This window comes from Centrocercus urophasianus, unplaced genomic scaffold (genome assembly GCF_019232065.1).
Source record: "Centrocercus urophasianus isolate 14NV4802_14NV808 unplaced genomic scaffold, USGS_Curo_1.0 seq_74, whole genome shotgun sequence".
NCBI classification, from domain to species: Eukaryota; Metazoa; Chordata; class Aves; order Galliformes; family Phasianidae; genus Centrocercus; species Centrocercus urophasianus.
The window spans coordinates 2,099-27,642 of NW_024885355.1; the positions used below are offsets into that span (position 1 = coordinate 2,099).

Sequence of the window (25,544 nt, forward strand, 5' to 3'; positions counted from 1 at the left end):
CAACTGGAGCAAGGATGAAGGCTTGCTGATACTGCTTGACTCAGTGCAAGTGGCAGCATCTGACTCTGAGGCAGCCAGGTTGAACTGTAGCATCTCTTTCTCTTGCAAGAAATGACAAGGTGATCTTTGGCTTAAAACCAAATCCATATTAAAACCAGGCAGTTGCTGAACTGTTTTGTGCAGCAGCCTCTAGTTTGAGAATACCCTTCTAGACAGGGATTCATCAAATTGGGGTGTCCTATAGTTTGTACTGGTTTAAGAGTCAGCCTTTGGTGGCTGTTTGTTCCTCAGTCTCGGGTGTGGGTGGGACTCAAGGCTGTTATAAAACTTGCAGGTTCTTCAGCTGAGCACAGATGTGGCAAACAAACCTCTGACAGTCTGTTAGCTTGGTGAATGCTCCTTTGATGGGTAAACCAACCCCAGCAGTGGGATTTTGCTGTGGGAGCGTTGCAGCAAGCGGGGCTGAGCTGCACTGAGTGCCTAACGGTGTTCTTCCCATAATCATATCAGATGAAGAGGAGAGAAAGGGGAATTTACCTTTCATTCTGTCATTGCTCTTAGCCCTGAGTAAGAATTTCTAACGTCTGGAAAGAAAACGTTCCAGACCTTTGGAATGGGGCAGGCTGGAAACTGTTGGGTAGGAGACTTAGATTCTGCTGGGGAAGGTGGGAAGGCAGTTCCAAATAGGAAATACACATTTTTGAGAGGTCTTATGCCTCCAACAGGGTTGTGAGACCAATCCCATGGGTGAACTGGTGCTGTAGGCTTCAGAAACTTGGCTCTTGTGTGCTGGTTTGCTGGGCTCAGCTGGGTTAGGTGCTGTCCTCACACTGATGAAAGTGATTCCTCATAGATGCTGCAGAGTGAAGTTGGGATGCTGGAAGGTGGTGTGAGAAGCAGTGCTTTGTGATAACTCGTGGTTGAAGCATGTGGCCTGGAGATCTTGGCCTCACTGCAGCAGGCCATTGGAAGCTGCTAACCTGAAGCTTTACGTAGCTGTGCCTCCATTGCTCCTAAATCTAAAGGAATTAGAGGCTGTAAAAGGAAGGAGCTGAGCAGCCTCTTCTCTGCTGTGCTGTTGTGCTTTGGTCCTTGGCTCACAGCAGATGTGTAACAATCCTTCAGTAAAATTCACCTTTCCTTCAAAGGGACAGAAACCTTTAATTTTGGCTGAGCAGAGGTGGTCATTAAAGCCCGTGTGAGAACAGCCTGGCAAAGCATTTGCTTAATGCAATGGGTAACTGCCCACTGTTTTACTGTTCTGAGCAGACCCTAGGTGAGCTCTTACTGCAGCAGCATGAATAGCATCTTAACAAAAGGAGGAGTTAATTGCAGAGCCCTGATTGGGAAGAGTGCACCTGGGCTTGCACCACAAGTTCTGTGTCTTCACATTGATTCTCATTTCCTCCAAGAAATATGCTAATTTCCAATCCGTGCTCGTTAGTTTCAGGGTGCTAATGACTCCTAGATCTGCCTTTTCCCATTGCTTTCTTCTGTGTTTTCTTCAACAGGAGGTGGCAATCTGAGTTCCTCTTGCCTTGCTGGCTTCGATGTGCCTGGTGCATTCACCATTAGGAGCAGTGAGAAACCTCTAACACAGCTGTGATTTCTCTTCTCTTTACAGGCTTCACAGAGCCCAGTGTGCAATTAAACAGACTCAGGTAACCGTTCAGAAAATAGGAAGGGAGATAGAAGAAAAGCTGAGATGCACATCTACAAGCAATGAACTGGTAAGTTTGGTTACTTAAAGCCTTATTCTATGCTGTAGAAGCATAAAACTTGAGCAGGAAATCATAGAATCATAGAATGGCCTGGGTTGCAAAGGAGCACAGTGCTCATCCAACCTGTTCCTGCTGTGTGCAGGTCACCAACCAGCAGCCCAGGCTGCCCAGAGCCACATCCAGCCTGGCCTTGAATGCCTGCAGGTTTGGGGCATCCACAGCCTCCTTGGGCAACCTGTGCCAGTGCTTCACCACCCTCTGGCTCAAAAACTTCCTCCTCACATCCAACCCAAACCTCCCCTGTCTCACTTTAAAACCATCCCCCCTTGTCCTGTCACTATCATATACATAAGAAGTTTATCAGGAAAACTGAACTTTAATTCTTCAAGTAACTCCTGATGGGTTCTTGTGATGGATTTAGAGTGAGGTGAATCTGCTGTCTGCATCTTTTTCCAACCTGCTCCCTTTGGGTGAATGGAATTCATGCGAAAGCTGTTGCTCAAGTGACATGTTAATTTTAAGCAGGAATTGTACTGGACCTTGTAATAGCTTTTGGCAGTTTGTTTTGCCTGACCTGTTGCCTTCCCCTTAAAAATATACTGGCACCTGCTTTAGGTTGTGCCCAGAAGGATCTCAGTCTTTTGACTCAGGTCAAAGCAACGAGTCTGCAGAACAGAATAGCTCAAATTTAGAAGATCGTGCTGGTGCTCAAGTGGTTTGCATCTGGTGCCTTGTATAGGAGGAAAAAGCAACTTCTGTGATGTAAACTTTAGAAGATGGATTTTGCTTTGAGAATACTCAATTTCACAAAGTGCCAAACTGTGTTTAGGGCTTGACAAAGTGTGAAAATGGGGAGAAAAAACTGATTGCAGCGTTGCATTGTAGACAACTTCAACTCCCTTAGGAGCAATTTAACTCCATCCTGAAGCTTATTGGCCTTCTGCTGGTATCCTGGCTGTTAAAAGGCTTTTAATCATCTTTATCATCTTATCTTTCTGGTTATAAATCTCCTTGTCCCTCCTTCCAAAAGCTTTTCCTTAATAAATTTGCGAGCGCGACTACGTGAAGAGCATTAAAACCAAAACTGACAACAGCATGGCACGTGGTGCAGCTTCTTAGTAAAATGATCTATAATACAAGGAAATAATTACCCACTTTTGCTTTGTTCAACAGTCAAAACTCTTCCTGGGATTCCGTTCCTCTGTAGAAATGCATGAACTATGGTTTCATTCCTTAAGACTGAGTCACGTTTCCTGCTGGAGCCTTGAAGCAGGAGCCTGAGCTCCTGAGTGTGTAACTGAGGCAAACAGGCAGAGGGAAGAGCTCAGTACAGTGCTGCCTCTTTCTCACACAGTGTTAAGGATTGTCCTCGTTGGCTGCTTGGAAGAAGTGAAAGCTGGCTGAGTCCTACGGTGTGGCAGTGCCTGGTGGCACGTGCTCAGGGCTGCCCTTGGGTTAGGGGCTCTGTCCAGGCTAGGGCTGGATTGCAGGTTCTCTTTTCCATTTTGAATCTATCCTTAGTTATAGAATTATAGGATCATAGGATGGCTTGGGTTGGAAGGGACCTCAAGGATCATGAAGCTCCAACACCCCTACTGCCAATGCAGGGCCACCAACCTCCCAATTTCACAGCAGCCCAGGCTGCCCAGGGCCCCATCCAACCTGGCCTTGAACACCTCCAGGGATGGACGGGGCATCACAGCCTCTCTGGGCAGCTGTTCCAGCACCTCACCACTCTCATAGCACAGAACTTCCCCCTGACATCCAACCTCAATCTTCCCTCCTTCAACTTCAAACCATTTCCCCTTGTCCTGCTGTTATCTCCCCTTTCCAAGAGTTGATTCCCCTCCTGTGTGTAGGCTTCCTTTAGGTACTGAAAGGCTGCAATGAGGTCACCTTGCAGCCTTCTTTTCTGCAGACTGAACAAGCCCAGCTCCCTCAGCCTATCTTTGAAGGGGAGCCCTGCAGCCCTCTGCTCATGGTTGTTCTCAACCAGCATTTGGAACTGAAAGCACACTCGTAGTAGAAAACTCTGCTTTGCTGTGCTGACAGCAGCATCAATTCCTAGTGAAGAGAATGCCTCAAAGGAAAAAAACTGATTCTATTAAAGATGCAGAAAGTGACAAGTATGTAGAGGAAATAAATCCTTAAAACTTTGAAGATGGGAATCCTTCTAATGTAACTGCATAATGACACAGTCTGTTCTCTACTCTATGTTCTTTTGTATCCTTTTTTTCTCCTCACACTGAGGCTGGGATGGGATTTAATAGTGCAGCTCAGACATTTCCAGCCTTTTTCCAGCCTCCTGCCTGGCTTTGGCATAGACTCCTCATTACTCACCTTCCTCCTGTGACCAAACCCTTTGCCAGGGAATTCTTCCTGTGCTCTCACTGCTCTGCTGTTAGCATCCACGTGTCTGTCCTGGGGGACTTTCCTGTTGCCTCTCCTTCATCTTCTGATTTCTGCCCTGGGCTGGGTTGCATCGCAGAGCGCAGGAGAGGAGATGGATCCTGCAGGACAAGCAAGCACAGCTGAGTTTTTCTCCTTCCAAAGCAGTGAAATGACTTTGGTCCCTCGTAATCTATTACATGTGGTTATTTATTGCCTCATCTTTTTCTCTGTTAGATGCTGGTCTTGTTCTGTTTCTTCTTGTCACCTCTTCCAGGGATTTACCTACGTGAGGAAAAACTGAAAAATAAGTAGGTTGCTTTTACTACTTTTTCACCTATTTTATTCTTCTTCCACAAGAAAAAGGAGAGTGAATGTTTACAGTTGAAGATCCTGGTGCTGCGTAACGAACTGGAGAGGCAGAGGAAGGCCCTTGGTCAAGAAGTAGCTTTGTTACATAAGGAAAAGAATACTTTACATGACAAAGGTGAGCATACAGATGTTACTGCTTTGCTGCAGGTGTTCATAATCTGAACAGAAGAGATTTAAAGCTGTGCTAAAATTTCCTGGAAGAAATCAGAAGAGCTGCTCTGTAGTGCAGTAAGCAGTAGCACTGGTACCATGCAAGTATATTTTAATGCCATGAAGGATGTTTTTGAGCCTGTGACTAGGATCCTATTCTAAGTGTTACAAGACAAAAATCATCCTTAGTAGCTTCTATAGCAAGTAAAAGGTGAAATGCTTAATCACTTTGGCCTTTTCTTTTGCACTGAAAGTGTCCTGTGGTGAAATGCTACATGGTTGTGCCTTCAGAGCTCACCAGCAGCTGTTTAACATGGATGTCTGATCTTGGTGGAGAGGTTTTTCTGAAATTCCAGTTAATTCTGGCTGTGTTTAAGCTATGTCAACTAAATTATGCTGCCACAGTGGCTGTGGAGGAAACAGGTCTTAAAAGAGAATGAGGTTTTGTAGGCTGCACTTGGCTGTTGGATGTTGTATAGGGCATGAAGAGTGACACTGCAGTTCCCCAATTTGGCAGCATGACACAGAAAATGAGCACCTGGGAGTAAATGAAAGGGTCAGTGCCAACACTTGGACTTTTTAAGGTTAGATACTGATGATAACTAAGAAAATCTTCAGTACTGCTTGTTCTTGTTTCCTGATTCCTCTTATTGCTTAGGAAATGCATTTGAGGCTGAGTATCAGAAGCATCAAGAGCGTAATGAATCCCTGCATGAATTAAGAAAAGAATGCACTTCAAAGAGGTAAAAGGACCCATGGTTTGGGTTTTTTTTTTTTTTCTTCCCCACTTGCCTGCAATTGGAAAGGAAGTGCAGGTTTGAGAGCAAGGCATTAAAAGGGACATCTGTGGTGCAGATTTCTTCCTGCTGTCACTGCTTCTTTTAAGAGATGCTCCAGTTCCTGGAAAGCAGAAGTGATAATGAACGGTAGCAAGTGTAGAAAAAGATGCTTTGTTGCACCCTAGGACTTTCCTGCCAATTTGGGTGAAGCACTGCTTCATAACAGTTAATTGTCATAGTCAAAACGTGCCTGTGGTAAGAGAGACAGCTGACAAAAAGCTAGCGTTGTCTCCTGCGTTTATCTTAATGCAGGTATTTTGCTGAGGGAAGGGGGGGTGATACTTGGGAAGGTGTGGGAAAGGTGATGGGTGCTGGTATTTATTGGAAGCTTTTGAAGAAGGTAATGATTCGGGGTTCTTTTTCCCCAAAGAGAACTGTTCCTGAAGACCAACGCCCAGCAGACCGCTCGATGCAAGCAGTTGCTCTCAGAGCTGTCCTACATCTACCCTATTGACCTGGTATGTTTCGGGTGATCTCAAATCTCTGCTTGGTGTAAGAAACAGGAAGCTCATACCTGCAGCAAACCAAGCCTCTGTTTTCTTCAGGATGAAGCTTCCCCTCCACTCACGTGCTGCTTTTTACAGCTTTTTCTTGGATTTGGGCCTCAGGCTGTAAACCTCACACGGAGAGGACTTATGCCAGCATCTCTCAAATAATCTACACTCTAAGAGTAGAATGTAACTATAACTTAATGGATACTTGCCACTTCCTGTATAAGTGTATAAAGCAACCCTGGCAGTAGGCTAGCTTCACTCTAACGGGGCTCACAAAACCAGATGTCAAAATATAGAGCTCCTCAGCCTTTCTGTGCACTGCATTAAGATAGAGCTCTTCCTCTTCAGAAAACAGAAAACCCATTTATTTCTGAATTACTTGAGATGTGGACTGAAACGTTACCTCAGTCTGTCTGGGTGTCATTGGGTGTTCAGTTTGTCTTTACAAGATGTGCTTTGTTGTCTCTGGGTTTTGTGTAGGCTTCTGTTTTCTGGCTGTCGTTGTCCCATTCTCACTTTGTTTCTAAACTTGCAGAATGACCAAAAGGATTACTTTGTTTGTGGAGTCAAGCTTCCGAACTCTGAAGACTTTCAAGGTAGCTGGATATTTAATTCACTTCTCACAGCTGCTTCCAAACTCAATAAAATTAAGTAAACTGATGGCAACAGTGAAGGATTTGCATTTCTGATTGGAAAGGTGTGGAGTGGAAGAAAACTTGCTCAGTATTTGGTCCTAATTCCTTGCTAATGCAATGGTAGTTTGACCCTCAGAACAGTGCCTCTGTATCTTGAGTTTAAATGGTGATGCACATAAATATGACTTCAAAGCTGCCTGACTACCTGCCATGGTATGGCAGTATTTTACAAGCAAGCTTCTGCTGTAGCTTCTGACATCATCTTTTTGCAGAAGCAAACACACACCTGCCTGTGTCACGGTCATACAGGTGGCTGTGTGCATTCATCTGCAGGTGTTGGATGTGATTTGGAACTGCCTTAAACTCTTGGAAAGGGGAGATAACAGCAGGACAAGGGGAAATGGTGTGGAGTTGAAGGGAGGGAAGGTTGAGGTTGGGTATCAGGGGGAAGTTCTGTGCTATGAGAGTGGTGAGGTGCTGGAACAGCTGCCCAGAGAGGCTGTGATGCCCCGTCCATCCCTGAAGGAGTTCAAGGCCAGGTTGGATGGGGCCGTGGGCAGCCTGGGCTGCTATGAAACGTGGAGGTTGGTGGCCCTGCATTGGTGGTGGTGGGAGGTTGGAGCTTCGTGATCCTTGAGGTCCTTTCCAACCCAAGCCATTCTGTGATGATCCTATGAAAATTCCCTTGAATTTCTTGTTCCCAGTGCTTGTTCACTCTGCCAGGCATATATGATTTCTGGGGCAAAAACTTCAATCGTGAGATGGTAGGAACTAATTTGTGCTACTGATTGGTGCGTTATTAAATGCCCAATTAATGAAGCATAATCTTTAAAGGAATCACAGAATGGCTTGGATTAGAGGGAACCTCAAAGATCGTGAAGCTCCTACCCTCCTGCTGCAGGCAGGGCCACCAGCCTGCAATTCATGGGAAGGCAGTGCTGTGCATCTTTTGTCCTGTCTCAGTGCTCTGATATTAACTCCTCGTTGAAAGAACGATTAACTCCTTATATCATAGGCTCTAGGAATACTGTATTACTGGGAAGAATTGCTAAACACTGAAGTTAATGAAATAGGGAGTTACATTTGAAAAGCAGCTAACTGTCTAATAGCCCTGTAGCCTCTCTTGTTCTAGGGGTCAGTGTGATGCTGGAGGTGCTGAGCATCATTAAAAGCTTTATTAGAGGAACTTAGATTAGCTGATTGCCCAGGGCTGGTTGTTATGCTGTTTATATTGGTGTTCTCTTGCAAAGAAAGGGGAGAAATCATGAAAAAAAAAACCCAAAAAACAACAAAGCAAAACAGAAAGGAAAAGAAATTTTTAGCTTTGAAAGGGTAAAATTGAAGGGAGGACACCCCATCAGCTATTTAGTAGAAGAGGCATTTAATAAAAGGAACAAATGGTGAACTGCAAAGAATTGTAAAGCAGTCCGTTGGCTTCACTTGCATCTGTTCTTAAGCTATAACTTCTGATAACTTCCTCAATTATATTGTTTGCTGAGCAGTGAGGATGAACTTGTGCTGAGTCTGCATGGAGATTCAATGGATTATTTAATGTTCTTTTTATCATTCACAGCAAAAGATGACGGAAGCATCGCTGTTGCCCTGGGCTACACCGCTCATTTGGTTTCAATGATCTCCTACTTCTTACAAGTGCCACTCAGGTATCCCATAATTCACAAGGGCTCCAGGTCTACAATCAAAGATAACATCAACGACAAACTGACAGAGAAAGAGAGAGAGTAAGTATGCCACCAGATGTACTGCTTGCTTCAAAGCAACAGGTCAGCAGTAAAGCACACCTGAACTCGAGCAGTCCTGTGTGCTCAGCTGGGTTACTGATCTTGAAGTTATTTGTTGCAGTCTTCAGTAGCTTTGCGACAGTACTTTTGAGTTTCAGGTGTCCAAATGCTGTGATCTGACAGTAGTTAGTCCAGCTTTGTCATCTGGGGTCGTTTGGCAGGCAGATGCTGTTGATGAGGCATCTGATAATGACAGCAAAACCTGAATAGTGTGCCTGGTAGGTAAGCTGTGGGTTCTGATGGAAAAGCTCACCTTCTTGTGTTCTTTCTGACTATGGGAATGAAATGCACGTAACAGAAGTTATAACATAACCTTTAGTGAGGCTGCCAGTGCTGCTGTATTGCAGTGCTTGCAATGAAATAAACAGCTTTCTTTAACACAGGGGATTTTGAACAGGTAGGAAAAGAGCATTATGGATTGTTACCTACTAATGAATCAGTGCTCAGTGAAGAGGTTTTCATCTGGTCTGTGTTCACTGACCTTCAGTGCGCACCTCGGCTATTGTTGTGCTGCTAGAAAACTATCTTGCTGTCCTTAAATCCACCCTGAGTGTTTTCTCTTGCCTTTTGGCTCTCTGCCTGTTTTCTCACTGTCTCTGCACCTGTGTGCTTCCTTAGGAAAGCAGTGACAATTACTGCCTAAGCTTTGCTTTGTAGCCTGCAGCTCAAAGGAATGCGGCGCTGACCAGCTGTGGGAGGCCAGCTGCTCCACTCTGATCCTCTGTGCCTGCAAACAGTTGCAAAGTCAGGTTTGCAGCACCAGTAACTTCCTTATGTGGTGGTTTTTTTTTTTTCTTCCCACTTGTAACGTTTGAAAAAGGAGCAAAGGAAACGGCTGGGGGAAAATAGCTGTCTGTATTTCCTGATTCAGAACACAAAACCTTCTCTTTGGATGCACACAATGGAAGCATTGTAGTGTTTTAGCAGCATTTCCTGATAGTTCAATCAAGATGGAAGGGTCTTTCCATGTTGTGCATAGTTGGGAGGGTTGGGATTCTTGAAGCATCCGATTTCTTTTTGAAGCTCAGTAACTTCTGGCAGGCCAGCAGAGGTAATTTGCCTTCAGAATTAAGCTGTCACTGAGGTCTTACTGTTCTGACAAGATAAAATATGGATTGCAGTAGTTGTCCTGCATATGATTTTTGATACCAGTTTAATAACTTGCCCAAACATTTCCTGGATAACTTACACAAACACATTAATGTTCTATTAAGAATTGTCGTCTAAGCATATGTAAATCCCCTCCATACATCTCATTTAGAAGAGCAGCAAGCTGAAATGTTTCTGTCTGGAAAACAAATTTGAGGAATAGAGCTGCCTGTGTGTGGGTGTCTGAAGATTAAACCAATTTCCTGTTGTCTGAGACAAAGTGGAAGGTTTTAGTCCTTGAGGCTCCAGCCTTCCAAACCCCCAGGACTCAGTGCTGTATTTCACAATAGGTTTCTGAAAAGGAGAAGGTTCAGCTAAGTGTATTAATCCCTATTGGGCTGTTTACCTGTGTTCTGTAAGATTGTTTCAGGATTAACTCCTGCCTGAGATCTTCTCTGCCCTGCTATTGGGGAGCCAGTCCCTGCAAACTCTCAGGTGACTTGAGTTGCTATAGGAAACCTCAACTGTCTTAACTTGCACTTTTCCTTCTAGTCTGATAGCTCGTGTTTCTCACCTGCTCCTAACTGAATGGAGCACAGCAATTAACATGATTACATTTCTTTGTTTCAGTAACCTGCCCTTGAGCAGTGGCTCGGTGATCCTTATGGGTCCCTTCCAACTTGGGGTCTTCTATGGTTCTAGTTGCTGGCACTGAAGCATGCACACAGCAGGGGGCTGTGGTTAGCATCTCTCCTGCATCCAGCCCCATTACTGTATGCCACTGGCAGGTATTGTAGATATTTTGCAATTGCAGAGGTGCTGGTATTTATTATCTACTCAATACCTGTTCCCTCTGTATCCTATTAATGCATTTGGGCACTACTAAAAGGCTGTATTTATGGCTTCCTGGTCCCTTTCAGCATCTTCAGAGTGCATCATACATATAAGAGGAAGCAGCACCCCTTCCAAAAGCTCTGAATACAGAACTCCCAAATTGAAGCTGCTTAGCACAGCAGTGAGTTCCTTCCAGTGGCAAACAAACACCCTTGCTAAATAAGCTACCTAAATTCCTTGGCACTGTGGAGTAGAAACACTTCATCTTGTTTTCATAAACGTGGTAAGAATGCTGAAAGTGAACTGGTGATGACTGTTCTGATGCTGTCTGTCAAGTCCTGCATTTAATGTTCTGTTAGCCTGCTCCCGGAGTTTTAAATAAGGCATAGCTTCTGATTTGTAGCAAAATAAGAAATGCTGTGTGGAATAAGACATGCTTTGAGTAACTGCCTGCGTTGGTGGTGCTGCCTTTGCCGTATTATTTTTAGATAGTCTCAGGTCTTGTCTTGAAATGCTGATGTAAGCTAAACATCTTGCAAGGTGAACACTGCTTTTTGCTCTATCTGAATCTCTGTTTGAATCTTTTCAAAGGATATTGGTCTTGTTGTTTGTTTGATTACAGTTGTGTGTACTTACGCATCTGTTTGAGAGTCTTTTGGCTTCTGTGCTGCCTCAAGGCTCTAATTACTCTCTGTGTTTTGTAGTTGAAGCTTCACGTGACTCAAGTTTTAAGTATAGAATACCAGAGCAGCTGTGGCTGCCACATCCCTGGAGATACCCAATGCCATGGATGGGACCCCGGGCAGCTGAGCTGGTGGGGGGCACCCAGCCCACTGCAGGGGTTGGAACTGGATGGGCTTTAAGGTCCTTTCCAACTCAAACCATTCTATGATTCTATTTTGTGCTGCCATTTATGTAGGCTTAGCTCAAACAAGACCACATTGTGTCAGCCCATTGTGTCTCGTGAGTGTAATCAAGATTTGTATATAATTACTGAGCAGTTGAAGTATTTCCTAGCTTTGAGACAAACCTGGGCAAACTATTTGCGTTTTTCACTTTTGATGAGATTGCTCCAACATAGCAGTGAAAGTGGTATCACAGAACAGCTGCCCAGGGCCCTCATCTGACCTGGCCTCAAGTGCCTCCAGACATGGGACATCCACTGAGTCAAGAATTTCCTTCTAACATCCGATAACATAGACTTAAAATGAGTTGTATTTCTGTAGGTGCCAAGAGCTTAGAGCCTGATTTCGTTTGTTGCTTAGTCCGCTTGGTAAAGCAGCAGAGGCACAAATCGTTAGAACCAGGTCAGTGGGATGAGGCCACCTTGTAATTCAACATGAAATGTGGATGGCTGTCAGATCTTCAGCACGCTTCTGTGTTCCTCCAGGATGTAAAACAGCCATGAGTTCATCTCAAGGCATCTTACTTACAGCCAAAGCTGATGGATGCTTGGCCAGAGAACCGTAGAGTTGTGTGAACGTTCAAGTGTTTGCATGGCTTTGTTGATTGAATCCCATTTAAACCTGCAGGGTTTTTAGCTTGTTTTGGGATGCTTTTAATTGGTTTAAGAGGCCAAACTTGAGAGAAATGGAGAAGTTAGAGTAGTCAGGCCAGGTGTACTTTTAACATGCATGTGTTTGAGCAGTTCATTCCGTGGGCTGGGGTTACATTTAAGACAAGCTTGTTTGCACTAATAAAGCAAGCTTCCATTTTACTGTGTGTGGCTCACACAGGACTGAGTCAAGCAGTCTCAGTTATGACCAGCAAGTTGTGATGCGAGAAGTTCTGCCTGTTGGACCTGAGGAAAGGAAAGCTGGCATCGAAGCTGATTCTGTGACAACAGTGCTTCCATGTTACCTACCTGGATTTGCAAACAAGAGGAGCAAAGCCTTGCTGAGCAGGCGTGTGGGCAGTGCTTGGGGTGCTGAGAAAGCACAGATTGAATGAGCTCAACCTAAGAGTGCTTCATGCTGCTGTTTCTAAGAATGTGCAAGCTGAAAAGGAGAGGAGGTGGTTATTTGTGTCCAGCTGCAGATAAACCACTTGCAACACAGCCATCTGAAATGCTGTGACACAGGCAAGTGAAGAATAACTTCACACTGATACTAACTTCATCCAACAGGACAGGGGAATCTTTAATCACGTTTGGTGCTTCAGCAGGGTTGATAAAATGGCAGCTCTGGGGGAAGGGGAGGAGGGGGATCTTGGCAAACTGGAATCAGATGGAGGGAGATGGTTTGTTGAGAAATCTAATAGCTGTCAAAGCAGAATTGATTCTTTGTGGTAGATTGAGTGCGTGTTAAGTGTTCAACTGTGTTGCTCAAAGAATGCTTTTTGCCATGAACTTATCTTGAACTGCTATTTCTGCCTTCCACATTCTTGAGGATATTTAGTTAGAATCCAGGGCTGTTTTATTCTTGATCACCAAAAATAGTGCTTTTTGCCTTCGTTGGGCCATCACTGTTACGGTGCACAGATTATAAATGACATCAGGTGCTCTTTAATGAACGTAGATGACATTAACGCTGGCTCTGGGAGCTTGACAGCTTGTGCATGCTGCTAGCCAGGCTGAGAAAGCAGAGTTTGCTTATTGCAGTAGATGAGCCCACCGCCCCCAGACATCCACAGCTGAAACATGTTTCTGTGAAGATGTACTGGTCTTTGCTTACTCCCATTAGAACTCTGTGCTCCTGATGAGGTTATTATTCAAAACATTACTTCATTTTTCAAGGAGCGAGGACTTGACCTCCTTCAAGTGTCCTCTGGTTAAAAACGATCCCTCCGTGGCGGGGAGATTTAGAGCTCTGATAGCAAGGCTGTCTGCTCTATCCATACAGTCAGTCTTTATGGTGTGATATTCATCACAGCAAGCCTTGGGTTCAAGCTGCAGTGTGTCAGAGAGATGCACAATCAACAGAAACCCATCCTTGTTGCTTGTTGCACACATTGCTGGCTGAGCTCTTTAGGTGTGTGAAAGTCTGATTTGCTGAACTAGTAGAAAGATATCTTCATTTTTTTTCATTACTACTTATAAATTTGCAACTGGCTTATCAAGACTTTCATAACCTGGGTCTTTGGGTTCTTTCCCTACGTACAGCCTGTACATATTGAAGTGATTCACCAAGAGCAAGGTCACAGCAGTTACACTGCTTAATAGAAAGATGGCAGTGCTTCTGCTTTTGATTATCTCACTGTTGAGCTATCCAGATAGGCATTTTGCAAGTATGCTTCATACAGTTGAGCTGCCAATATGTAATAGATTTTTCTTTCCCACTAAACTAATTTTCTTTGCATTGTGTCAAGTGTGGATGGGGAAGCGCTTTTCTCCCTTGGCAGTCTGTATTTTTGTCATCAGGTTTGTTTTACAAGTATTTGTTTTCTCTCAAGTAGAGACTAAGAAGCATAAGTGAATTCAGATTTGATTACTCTATGATTCATATTTGTGTCTTAATCTCATCTCTAACAAAACAAAGCGTCTACTTGTGATTCCTTTGACTGCCATTCCATTTGATTTCCAGCTTAGGTCCCCACCTGGTGAATTTACTTTTGCCTTTTCTAATCCTGCTGTTTGCTGGCAGACTCATTAACTGTTCCTTGCAGGCTGTTGGTCACAGCGAGGGGAATCTGCAACCTGTGCTATTGACTGGCAGCTTGATATGAAGGGGACCCACAGTGCTCTGTGCTGCATCTCTGAGGAGCTGAGTGCTGAAGGCAGGTTTGTGCTCCAGCATTTTAGTCGTGTTCCTACCACCAAGAGTCAGCTGGGCAAGTTATTTAAGATCTGTGCCAGTCTCCGCTCTGAAGCGGATCAAACCTCAGTGTATCTTATCTGGAAGGGAAGGAGGTTTGGGGCCCAGAGTGACCTGATGTAGTGCTTGATTTTGGTGGTGGGCAGCCCTGTGCCTGTGGCAGGGGCTTGGAACTTTGAGGCCCCTTCCAACCCAAGCCATTCTGTAGTTCTATGAGCTCTCCCAATGCTTGATGTGAAGTGTGCTGGGGAATAGTGGTTCAGAGCGAGATGGCTGGACAATGGTTGCCCTGCTTTGCCCTGCTCACTGTTTTAGTTTAAAGGCTTTCAAGATTTGCTTTATTCTGGTTGAGAAAAGCCCTAGCACTTTCTCCTCTCGATGCAGCATTCCTTTCAGATGAGCAAATAGTAAGTGGTGAGGTTGAAGAGAAAACTGCTCCTTCCTCCCCTGCCTGCCCCTGAAAAGGGGGCGAAGGTGAAACTTAAGCTTCGGTAAACACTTAAACCTTGTTCTTGTACAATCCTTGTGCTTCAGCCATATCGCACAAGAACTTTCTGTTTTTCAACTCTTTACCTTCACTGGATTTGGATTTAGTTCTCTCCTCGTGTTAGGTCATCCTACCCAAGGACTTAAGCTCGAAATTCGCCTGTTTCTAAACTGCCCTGCTCTTTTGGTGGAGCTGTGTGAGGCACAGTTGTTCTCTCGGTCTGATGGATGACTCCTTGCTATTGCAGCAGCAGTGCCTGTGGCAGTCACAGAAATCCCACCAGTTCTTTATCTCCTTAATAGTGAATAATTAGGTTTCAGCTGTGTGCTGCCAAGTCAGTGTGCTGCACAGTCATCTCACTGCAGCCGTTCTGCAGCCCCAATGGTGGGGGCATTTGTTTGGTGTCTTAACACACACCACCATCAGTGTTCTTGGACTGTTACCTGCAGTGCTGGTCTTCAAGCATTTGCATTTGCATGTAAATCAATGTTGTTTAACCCGGTTCCAAACGAGATAATTGTGCCACGCTTCAGCCGAGGGAAAGCAATTAAATGCAATGTGTAAAACCTTCATTTTGCTCGCTTCTTCCCCAAAGAGCTTTCTGAAATAGAGATTAAACTGCGAGACTTTCAGTATCATTTGGTCTGTGGCAGAAAGACTGAACAGAAGAAAGAATAACAGACGTAAAACATCTGGCGTGATACGAAAGTAAAAGCAGGTGAAAGCAGTTAAATGAAGCAATTTCTTTAACTTTAAAAGTAGTTTCTATTAAAGACAGGCGGCTCTGGACAATAAGAATTGGCCACCAATATATTGGTCTGTATGTGGTTTTTCCGGGTACGGAGGAGTTCATAAATCACAGAACACAACTGAAAATGTATTTGGACTTGAATTGGTGAGAGATGCTCGAGGTCTGAAAGAAAGAGATGGAATAAAGATTCTTTCAGCTTGCCTAACAGCTAACATCTGAGTGCAGCGGGAGTCCTGTTGTGATTTACTGCACGACCATCAAAAACTGAAGCTGCAGTGCAGAGCAACTAAGGATTAGCTCAGAAATGCACATCAGGATATGGAATTAAGTGAGATCTTGATGATTGTTTGACTGAGATCAACTGAAAAAGGAACTTTTTATTGGTTAAGGTAGAATAACCAGGGCAGTTTTATATATGAATTGTTTAAGAAAAAAAGAACAGAGCAAGCTTACAATATCTAAAATACACATACCAGACTAATCAGCTTTTAAGTTTTTTAGCAGGTACTTCCAAAAATATGGGACAGTGGCTGGTGGTCTCCTGGGGTGCTGCTCAGCTTCTGGGCTGCATTCCTGCAGAGACAGCATAGGATCTACTTCAAGCAGAAATGGTTTCAGGCCTCTGGGCAGGTGCAGCTAGAAAAGGTGATCATTGAAGCTCCTGTCTTCGCATCTCACACCGACCCCAGAACACAAACAGTTTTTAGACAAGAACACAGTTTCAACTGGAAATCAAAATCTGCCTTGATTTTACATGGCTCTGTCATTTACACTGTGTTCATCTTAGTGTTTCAGCTGGAGTGGAAATGGTGGCAAGCAGCCACCGTTAGTTTTCCACGCTGACTGGAAATGTGGATATTGAATTTCTTTTTAAATAGGAAGACTTTTAAATCAGAGCTGACAGTTTCAGAACCCTGCCTACATTCCCTGTAAATTGAAAAATGCCATTTGCTGATGTTAGATTATACCTCATGGAAGCTGAAATGAGAAGTGTAGCAGCATGCTTCTTACACCCAAGATGCTTCTAGTTTAAATACCAGGTTAGAAAAAGTCTAAAAGAAAAGTCAGCGTGAAGACTGACTCCAAACCAGTGGCTTCCAAGGAGTCTTGTTAACAGTGTAGGTGTGCACCTGAAAGTGCAATACCCATCATAATGGTATTTCTTCCTGCAGAGGTTGGAGCTGACTGATTCTTTTATAGCTTGTGAGGTGTTGCAAGGTCTTGGAAGAATGCAGGATTGTCTGCTGTTGGTGCTGAGGTGTTGGTTTTGCAGTTTTAACTTGGAATAAGTAGACTTTTTGTCCATTTTCTTTTAAAAGACTGACTTGGGGTTACAGTTTCCCATCAGAGTTACTGTGAGCAAAGCGTTGTAACCTTGGCTTCTGTTCTTCCCTTTCACAGCTCTTTTGAGAGGATCTAATGAGGCTTAGTGCTCTAGAAACCTTCTGATGGAGTCTGCGCCGTGAAGTAGCACCAGCTGTTGACACACACTGAACCGCTCCTTCTAGTTCTGATTTCGTTTCACCCATTTGTGTGGGCAGTTGACGAGGAAATTAGAGATTCTTGATTTTAGCCTCGTGCTGATCTGTGTTCTGATACTTGAGAGCAAGCTTTGATTCGTCTCTCCAGTTTCTTAGAAGTGGGTACATTTGGTGGTAGAATCATTCAGCTTAGAAAAGACCTCTAAAGTCACCAACCTCAACCCCTCACGTCCCTCCTTTTGAGTTTGCTTGCTCACTGCCTGTAAGCAAAACCTCTCTGTGCAAACAGACTGAAACTGAGCGACCTGAAGTACTTCAGAAACTCAGCATTCCTTTGCCCTTAGAGCTGCTCGGTGACAGGTAGCATCCAGTGCTCAACAGATTTCAGTGCTAGGAATAAGATCTGATTTGAACTTGAGGTGCCTCTGATGGACGTGAGGAGTTTCCTCACTGATTCTTAGTAGCCTGTTCCCTTATGGCTTCCATGGCAATCTTTCTTGGACCAGGTTTAAGCAGAAATGTTCTTTATTCAGCATCTCACATCTGCTTTGGGAATTCCAGGTAGAGAGGGGATGCTTATACTTGGGAACCTCCCCCTCAACCAGGATAGATGGAGCACAGCTAAGATGAAACCATGTTGGTTGCCAACTGTTGCAAGCTCTGCTGAAATGAAATCGCTCGGAGGTGATAAACAGCACCTTGTAACTGCTGTGAACTTATTTTTACTGGTTCCCAGTTAAAGGGGGCCCTAAAGCTCATTTTGACACTTTGGGTCTGGAACAGTGTTAGTATAAGTCTTGAGCATGATTGGAGTCACTAACCACGACATTTTTCTGGTTTACTATGGAAGAAACTGTTCTCTCATTGAGGTACCATGAGTACAGGAACAAAAGTTTTGTTCAGAAAGGGGAGGTGAGCTGTGTGTCTGACAATGCAACTCCTGTGCATGTTGTGCAATTTGTTGTGGATTTGCCTCCATTTTGGCAGCGTGGTGCAGCTGGGTTACTCTGCCCATCTGACTTGCATCGCAGTCAGTCTTATAAAACACAACTTTTAACCATAGGCATTCGTAAGAGCTTTACTTTTGTCACTCCTTCAGGATTATGTGAGTGAAATGTGACGCTTCCAAAACAAACATAAGCTTTCAAGATTGAAAATCCTCTTACTGTTTTATCCTGGATCTTTAAGGCATATTTTGACCATCTGGTTAAAACTGTGTGCTGTTTGGGTCACTCTCAGAGCTCACCTGAATTCAGAGTGAAACCCTTTTCTTGATTTGCACATCTTTGGCACAATTGTCATTGATCCCAAAGCTGCCTTTCCAGATGCCTGCCTCCCTGCTCCCTCTGTCACCATTAGTCCTTGTGTTTTTCCCTGCTGGTATCATTGCTGGCATGTCAGGTGTCCTGTGGAGCAAGAACAGCCTTGAGTGCAGTGGAAACAATAGACAGAAACAACTCCAAATTGGGCTGGTGTGTTATAAGCTACTGAAGTTGTGTTTTTTTTTTCCTTGCACCAAGTTAATATTCTTGAACTCTCTCTTCTTTATGAGCCACTGTTGAAATTATTACTGCCGTGTGTCAGCTGAGCATTGTGCACTTTGTATACAGAAACAGAATATCTGCTGTAAGTGCAGGTTGTCTTAGAGCTGTTTTATGAAGTCTGCTTGCTGATGAAGGCTAATAGTCCAGGAGTTCACGTGAGTGAAGAGCAATCTAACTGCACAGGGTAGAAGCTTTGCTGTCCATAATTCTAGGAAGCTGGTTAAGTTGATGCAAGTTATTTTGGGCTCTTTATTTCTCATCCACAGTGATCAAGACTTGCTCAAAGCATTGAGATAAGGTGATAGAAACCCTCATCATCTTGTGATCCTTTGCTGGACTTCCTGAGTTACATCCATATCTGACTGTAGTTGGGAGCCAGGACTGGACCCTGCACTCCAGATGTGATCTCAGCAGCAGTTGGGCAGACGGGAGGGATCACATCCCTGGTGATGCTTGTCCTAACCCGAGGTGCTGTTGGTCCTCTTTGCCTCAAGGGCATGTTGGTGGCTTCTGTTCAACTGAGCACCCACCAGGGCCAAGCTGCTTCCCAGTTGATTGTTTCCCACCCATCCTGTACTGGTGGCTGGGCTTTTTCCTTCCCCATTTCCCCATACTGAACTCCACCAGGTTGTTGTTCACTCAATGTTTGTGATGTTTGGACGTGTCTGAGGATTATTTTCTCCATCACCTTCCCAGGGCTTAGCTGGTAGCTTCTTGCATTGCTCTTCTGGGACGTGAGGGTGATGACTGCTTTCTTCTGATCTTCAGGAACCTCTTAAATCACCTTTCAAGAGATGCTTGAGGAGGGACCCTAGGACAGAAGGAGGAAGAGTGCAACTTCTATGCCAAGGGATGGCTTTGTCTGTGTAAAGGTGTTCCTAAAGTTGACAGGTTGTGCTACTACATAGTAACTTCTAACAGTCTCATCTAGTGGTTACGCAGCTGGCACTGGTGGCATGCTTTTTCTTCTTTCCAATAAATACATCACGCTTAATCCTTTGAATTTCTCATCTTAGATCAAGCGTCTGTGTTCTGCTTTACAGGAGCTTGGTGATCTTCTCTTCTCACCCCTCCCCCCCCAAAATACCATAAAGAATGGAATCAAGGAAGGGAGATGTTGGAGTGCAGTGAGCAGGCACACGCCACCTTGCATTTTATTGAGTGCTTTGTGATTATAAAATGACCAAAAGAGTAATTTTCAAGTGTAATTTCTGAGCAAGGATAACGATAACCTTACCCAGCAGGCCAACACGCCGCGTGCCAAAGGAAGAGATTGAGCTTACAGCCATGCTATTTGGAGGAGGCAGAAACAATTTCATGCAGGGAGCCAGCAGTTAAGGTTGTATTCAATTATGCTTGGTGAACCACTGTATAAAATGTCCTGATTCCTGTCCCTTAAGTTTATTGCTTGTGACCAGCCTTAATGGGCAAGTGAGATAGCACACAAAGAAAGGAACATCAAAGTTGGGGATGTTTTTCTATATGTCATAAATGTGCCTATGCAAAGGCATTCACTCATGTTTTTCAAGGCTTTCATGTGACTTGTGACGTTATAAGTGCTGACGTGAGGATGTAATTGGAGTTTACAGTCTTTCAGGGTTAGAGTCTTTCATGTAAATGGAGTTTAGAGTCTTTCAGGGTTAATTAGTGGAGGTTAGAGGACGGAATTGTGATGAACTGACAAAAATAAAAAAGAAACCCACACCAAGACCAACCTGATAAAGAGAAAAGCTTAATCTGTACCGTTTCAGCTGTGTGGGAGATGGTAGCAGGAGCTGTAAAACAGCTTTATCCACTTCTTCTATCTGATGTGTATCAAAGAGCTCTGTATCTAATAGCAGAATACGTGCTTCCTGTTACTGGTGACTTAATGAAATACTGTTGTATACAGAGACACAGCTTGTGTCCCTAATGGTGCTTTTACTGCCAAGCTTGACTGAGTTTTATACCCTTAATTGGAAAGGTATCCTTTAGATCTGAATCCTGCTACGATTGGCTGAGTGTAATTGTAGAAACTGAAATGAATCCCTTTCCTGTTTGTGCTTCGCACTCAGGGTAACGCGGGGTGGGATTTTTGTAGCATGTGCTCATTTCTCAAGGTTTTGTTTTCTTGCGTGGGGAACGCGGTGGATTTTTGGCTGTGTTAAACAAGGTGAGCTGGATGCGTGCTGTTGGTGGTGCTTTTTGTATTCCTCAACTTGAGGTGACCTGCTGAGCTTGAAAGCTGCATAAAACTTGAAACTGACATCTTAATATTTGATTTGCTGTGATCGTGACCCGTTAACCTTTAGCTTTAATGGTGCTATATAGTTCTCCTTAGATGTTGCAAATGTACTCTACTGCGGGGCTGCAGTCAAGATTTTCTCTCTGATTGATGATAAAATACACTTTGTGTAATCACCCCTCCGCAGTGCGTGTTGTTTCTAGGAGATATCAATCTCCTGTGTTTGTTATCTTAAATTCAGGAGAGTCTTTGCTTTCTGATGTAATGTGGGCTTTGTGCAGATAATGCACTCGGCTACTTGATTAAGAGCTACAGAACGTAGGGTTTGTAAGGAAGGCAAGAGTTGGTTTCGTGGTGTGGTTCCCATCAATGTAAGCTGGAGATTGTACTAAAATCACCAACTTGACCACAGTGACCTCAACCTCTGGTGGTCAGGAGGGGTCGGAAGGCAATCCTCAGCAAGGTAGGTTACAAATAGTGGCAACAGTGAACCACTTCACTTAAGCCAGGGTTCCCAGAACGTACAGAGATGCACCAGGCATAGCTGTCCAAGGGCATTATAGGGCTTTGTATGGCGTGAGGATGGGATGGGGAGCAGCCACAAACGAGGAACCCTTTGTACTGTTCTTCTGCTGTGTTGATACATGGGCTTGCAAACGTTTGTCAAGAGATCTGTGCTCTTTCAATCTCCAAATAAAAATGTAATCAAAGGAGAGCTCTTAAAAGATTCGTTTGATTGGGAAGTGAGCTAACCGTGGCTGAGTATGAATGCAGAAGTGGGATCTGACATTACAATGCATGCTTCAGGAACTGAGAGGGATATTGCAGTGCTGGCAGGGTCAAAAAGCATCTTCTGTGAACATATTTCAGCTAATGAATTGTGTTTGCTTAATTTTGACATTAGTTTTTTTTTTAAAGGACTGCAGGTACAGAGAGTTGCTGATGATGTATGGAGGGGATCCAGAGCTAGAGAAGCTCGTGATCTTTTCCTTTCTAATCTTGGGGTCTGTGGCTTCTTAATCTGAATAATGTCACCTTAAATGCTTTTCTTTTTTGTATTTTTTTCTCCCTCATCAGATTTCCTTTATACCCAAAAGGAGGAGAGAAGCTTCAGTTTGAATATGGAGTGTATCTTCTCAACAAAAACATAGCACAGGTTGGTACACTGAGATTTTTTTTACTGATTATCTATCATCTCCTAGTGTCACTATGGCAGGACTACTGTCTTGTGAGGCTCTTCTCCATAGAGAACATCTGTGAACTGCTGGAGGCACTCTTCAAGTGATGGCCCTCACCTGCCTTACTGCTTTGTGTTCAAGACCTTCTCTGCTCCTTAGAGGAGGGCTTGCCAGCCAGTAAGCCTTTTTTTCCTGTTAAATGGTAAATACTGTGTGTGTATGTGTGCTGTTTTGAAAGTAGAAAGTGTTTTCTGTTATTTTCAACATATTCATTTCTTTCTCATCGCCGTGCTCTTTAATATTATTATTTTAACTGGAATTCTACCTCAACACTTGTTTGATAAGAAAACACAGCAGTCTGGAAAACCGTAAGCCTTGCCAATGCCTGAGGTGTTTTTTTCTTTTAAAGTCCTATCCTTACTTCCTTGCTCTTATGTTGTTTTTTGGTTTGTTTGCTTTTAAATCATCTCCTGTGTTGCTAAATGCACGGTTAATTGCTTTTGCCTTGTACAAGTTGATGAACTCCTATTTGAGATGGCATTGATACCTGCTGCCCCACGCTTGGTATGGAATTCAGACAGTGTTCAAAAAGCAGAAGCTGATCCCACAGGGACCTGTGGGGCCATTCGGGTTGGTGCATGGTCCTAAAGCAGGATCTGTGCATCTCTGCCTAGTTGATTACAGACCATATCCTGAAAGATAGCCTGGGATTGATCAGGCTGTCCCTGTTCTTTTCTGTCTTGGCTGTTAAAAGCTTCCCTGACATCTCATCTGTCTTGGTTCTTTTGTTCCACGTAGCCTCTGATTTTCATAATCTGTTCATTAATTTGCTTTGTATGCAAGCTGTTATGCATTGAAAGACAACTTCTCCTTGTCTGAGTGTCCTCTTTGGATCGCAGCTCTTAAGGTTGGAGCATTCTTGTTGCCTGCTGTTCTCCATCTGATCTGCATCCTTCTTGAAGCTCCATTCCCAAAGCTGGGTGCTGTGTTGAGCTGTTGCCATCAAAGCATTGAGTAAGGGAGAAATCTTTGCAAGTCTTTGCAGTTTTTGTTAAGCTCCTTATAAGGTTTGTACCCTCATCAGAATAACAGTGAAATTTGTCCTTCAGCACAGGGCTCAGTCTCTTCTGTACACCATTCTGTGTGCAGATGACTCCTTTAAATGGCATATTAGGGTACCCCAGGCTGTAGCCTTAAGGCTGCACCTCTTTGATTCTCTGAAATGGTGGCATGACGTAGGAGATTGGGAAGTAAATGGTGAGAACTCAGTCTCAGCTTCGTGCTATTTGTGTGTGAGCCTGTTCTCTGTTCATCTAGGTCTCTGGATGGAAATACTGAGTGGAGCTGGGATGAAGCATAGATCCACATGTAGCCCTGCTTCGTTATTGCCACTTCCACTTTTGGCAGCGAACTGTTAATTACACTCAAAGAGTTCTTGCTCTGGATTCATTCTGTAGGGTGCTTTGCCAGTGTTCCATTTCCCCAGTCACTTGTGTACCACGAAGTGACAAAATAATGTATTTAAATTCAAGCAGAAACACGACAGCTCAGTTCCAACATGTTTGTGGGACTTCAAATAGGAACTGACTTGACGCCTTTATGCCTGAAAAATCATTTTTATCCTTAATTTCTATTTGTTTGGTTTGGGTTTCTCCTCCCAACTCTCTCTTCCAACCCTCCCTACCTTTGAATTAGAGTAACACTTCTGGATCCTATTGTTTGGAGGGTTTTTTAGGCTTGGATTGCATTTACCATTTTCCAGACTTCTGGTATCTTGCCCATACTTCGTGTATTTTGGAAGATAACCTCCAATGGCTCTGAAATTACTTAAAGGCTAAAATAGCTTAAGATGAAGTTAATCAAATCCTGCTAATCTTGGAAATTCACTTAACCAAGCTGTTAATATAACTTAGACTGTGACTCTTTGTTGCTGGCATTAATAATGGCAACCATCTGTTCACGCTTTCGCAGGGAAGACAGGAGTGAAAAAATGGATTAAATACTCCTTTTCCTTCAAATGATTGGTAGCTTTCTCTCTCCATTAGTATCAAATCCACGTTTTCCTTAATCTGTTCTTCATACTTTCATTACTTCATTCTGTAGCTTGCGAGTGGCAATGCTGCTTGCTTTCATTTTTCAGCCTCGTGTGTTTTCCTGCATGATTCTGAAGTTGGCCATTGGGTCGTGTGGCAACAGCTACTCTGTGCTGCTTCGGAAGGTGAAATTCTGATCTCTTTGTTGAGCCCATGTTGGTAGACTTTCCATTTCCTGCAGTCTGGGTTGGTTGGCACTTGTGCCTGTAGTATCTTTTTTCTTATTTTAATAGGAACTGTCACCACTTCACTACTTTTCCTGTTCTTTTTCTATTTGACTTGTCAGAGTTGGGCCTGCTGAAATCACTCATTCTGATTTTTATTCTTGTCCTGTTTCCAAAGGACTGTGAACTGTTGAACTCACGGTCACTCATTCCCATTCCCTTCCTTGTAGCCGACTTCCAAAATCACAGGCGTGTTTTTAAACTCATAAAAGTAAATGAAGACTTGAAGGATGTATTTGAGTTGAAAAATGTTTCCCAACTTGCATGAGATCACTGGTGCAAAGCAGGGTAGTCGCTGGCCAAACTGTGTGAAGTGGTTTTGTTCTACACCAGTGGTTCACGCGTTCCTGGTTGAGGTTGTACATTGCTGACTATAAAAACTTAATAAAAGCAAATCAGAAATCTTGGGGGGGGGGGGCTTCTACTACTAATTTAATCATGAAAGTGTTACTGAAGTCTATATAAATTGTTTCAGTCACCTCTTCTTTGATGTTCTTTGTCAGCTATTGCAGCTTTCTATGGTTCTGCCAAGAGGAAATACCGCCTTGAAAGCTGTGTGAACAATCTAGCAGAGCAGGTAGATAATATATGGAAATACAGGAGTTCTGTGTTCAGGGCTGGCTTGATCTAAACCCTGAGATTGTTGGAATCAGCCTCCAAGAGAACGTGAACGTAGGTAGCTCTCAGCGTAACTTACCGGAGTTTAAGTTGCTCTTTGAATATCTTAAGGGTGCTTTGGGAACAGCTTCCAGATAGGCTTACTTTGAAGAGAATTGACGCCAAAAAGATGGAATGGGTAGGGAGAGGTGGTCTCCAGACCATCACAGCCTGTGAGAGAATCCTCTGAAGGCCCAAAGGGGTTGAGGAAACAAGTCCTGTGAGTGTTCTGTCATGAGTTAACGCGGATCCATCCATTGCTTTACTCCCTGGCTGCTGTGTGATGTCAGAGCGTGGCTGACCCTGCTGGAGTGTGAAGGGAAGAGCTCAGGTCTCCATCCTCACTGAGTGCCTCGTGTGAATCCTGATCATGTAGGTGAGAAACAAAAAGCTCGGAAAAACCTGCATTGATGCAAATGGCTTCTTGCAGTTTCATGGAAGCTTCCTTGTGTATGGTTTTGTTGTGTTTTTCTTCTTTCCTTTCGTAATTATCTGGAATTCTCAGGGCAAGGCAAAATGTGAGTGGGGAAGAAGTGAGGCTGGGTTGATATTAACAAAAATTACTGAAATGCAAACTCTCTTCTAGAGATAAAGTGGTACTGTTTTGTGAAACAGCAGGATAATAACAATGAAAACCACATCTTGCACTCAGGAGAATTCAGCTGGAATTAGAAGCAGCCCAGCATTAGCTCGGTAGAGCATTTATTTGGAGAAACTTGCTTTGCTGTTACATTCCAAAGTCAAAACAATGTGTGTTAATTCTGAGAGTTCATAATAACTTCCATCTGTATGCGAGCACAAATTCAGTCCCTCTATTTTCTGTTTGTAATAC

General features: G+C 43.8%; 1 protein-coding gene across 1 annotated transcript in view; it reads left to right on the forward strand.

The window, feature by feature from the left end:
• Positions 1–1,600: 1,600 nt before the first annotated feature.
• The window catches only part of UVRAG (UV radiation resistance associated), a gene marked incomplete at its 5' end in the record, with an annotated part of 49,827 nt that continues 25,883 nt past the window's right edge, over positions 1,601–25,544 (forward strand). Inside the window, 7 exons of the mRNA XM_042838232.1 lie at positions 1,601–1,730; positions 4,470–4,596; positions 5,290–5,374; positions 5,841–5,928; positions 6,500–6,560; positions 8,173–8,338; positions 21,638–21,716. Of these exons, the coding sequence (XP_042694166.1) occupies positions 1,601–1,730; positions 4,470–4,596; positions 5,290–5,374; positions 5,841–5,928; positions 6,500–6,560; positions 8,173–8,338; positions 21,638–21,716 (736 nt within the window). The remainder of the gene's footprint in view (positions 1,731–4,469; positions 4,597–5,289; positions 5,375–5,840; positions 5,929–6,499; positions 6,561–8,172; positions 8,339–21,637; positions 21,717–25,544) is intronic.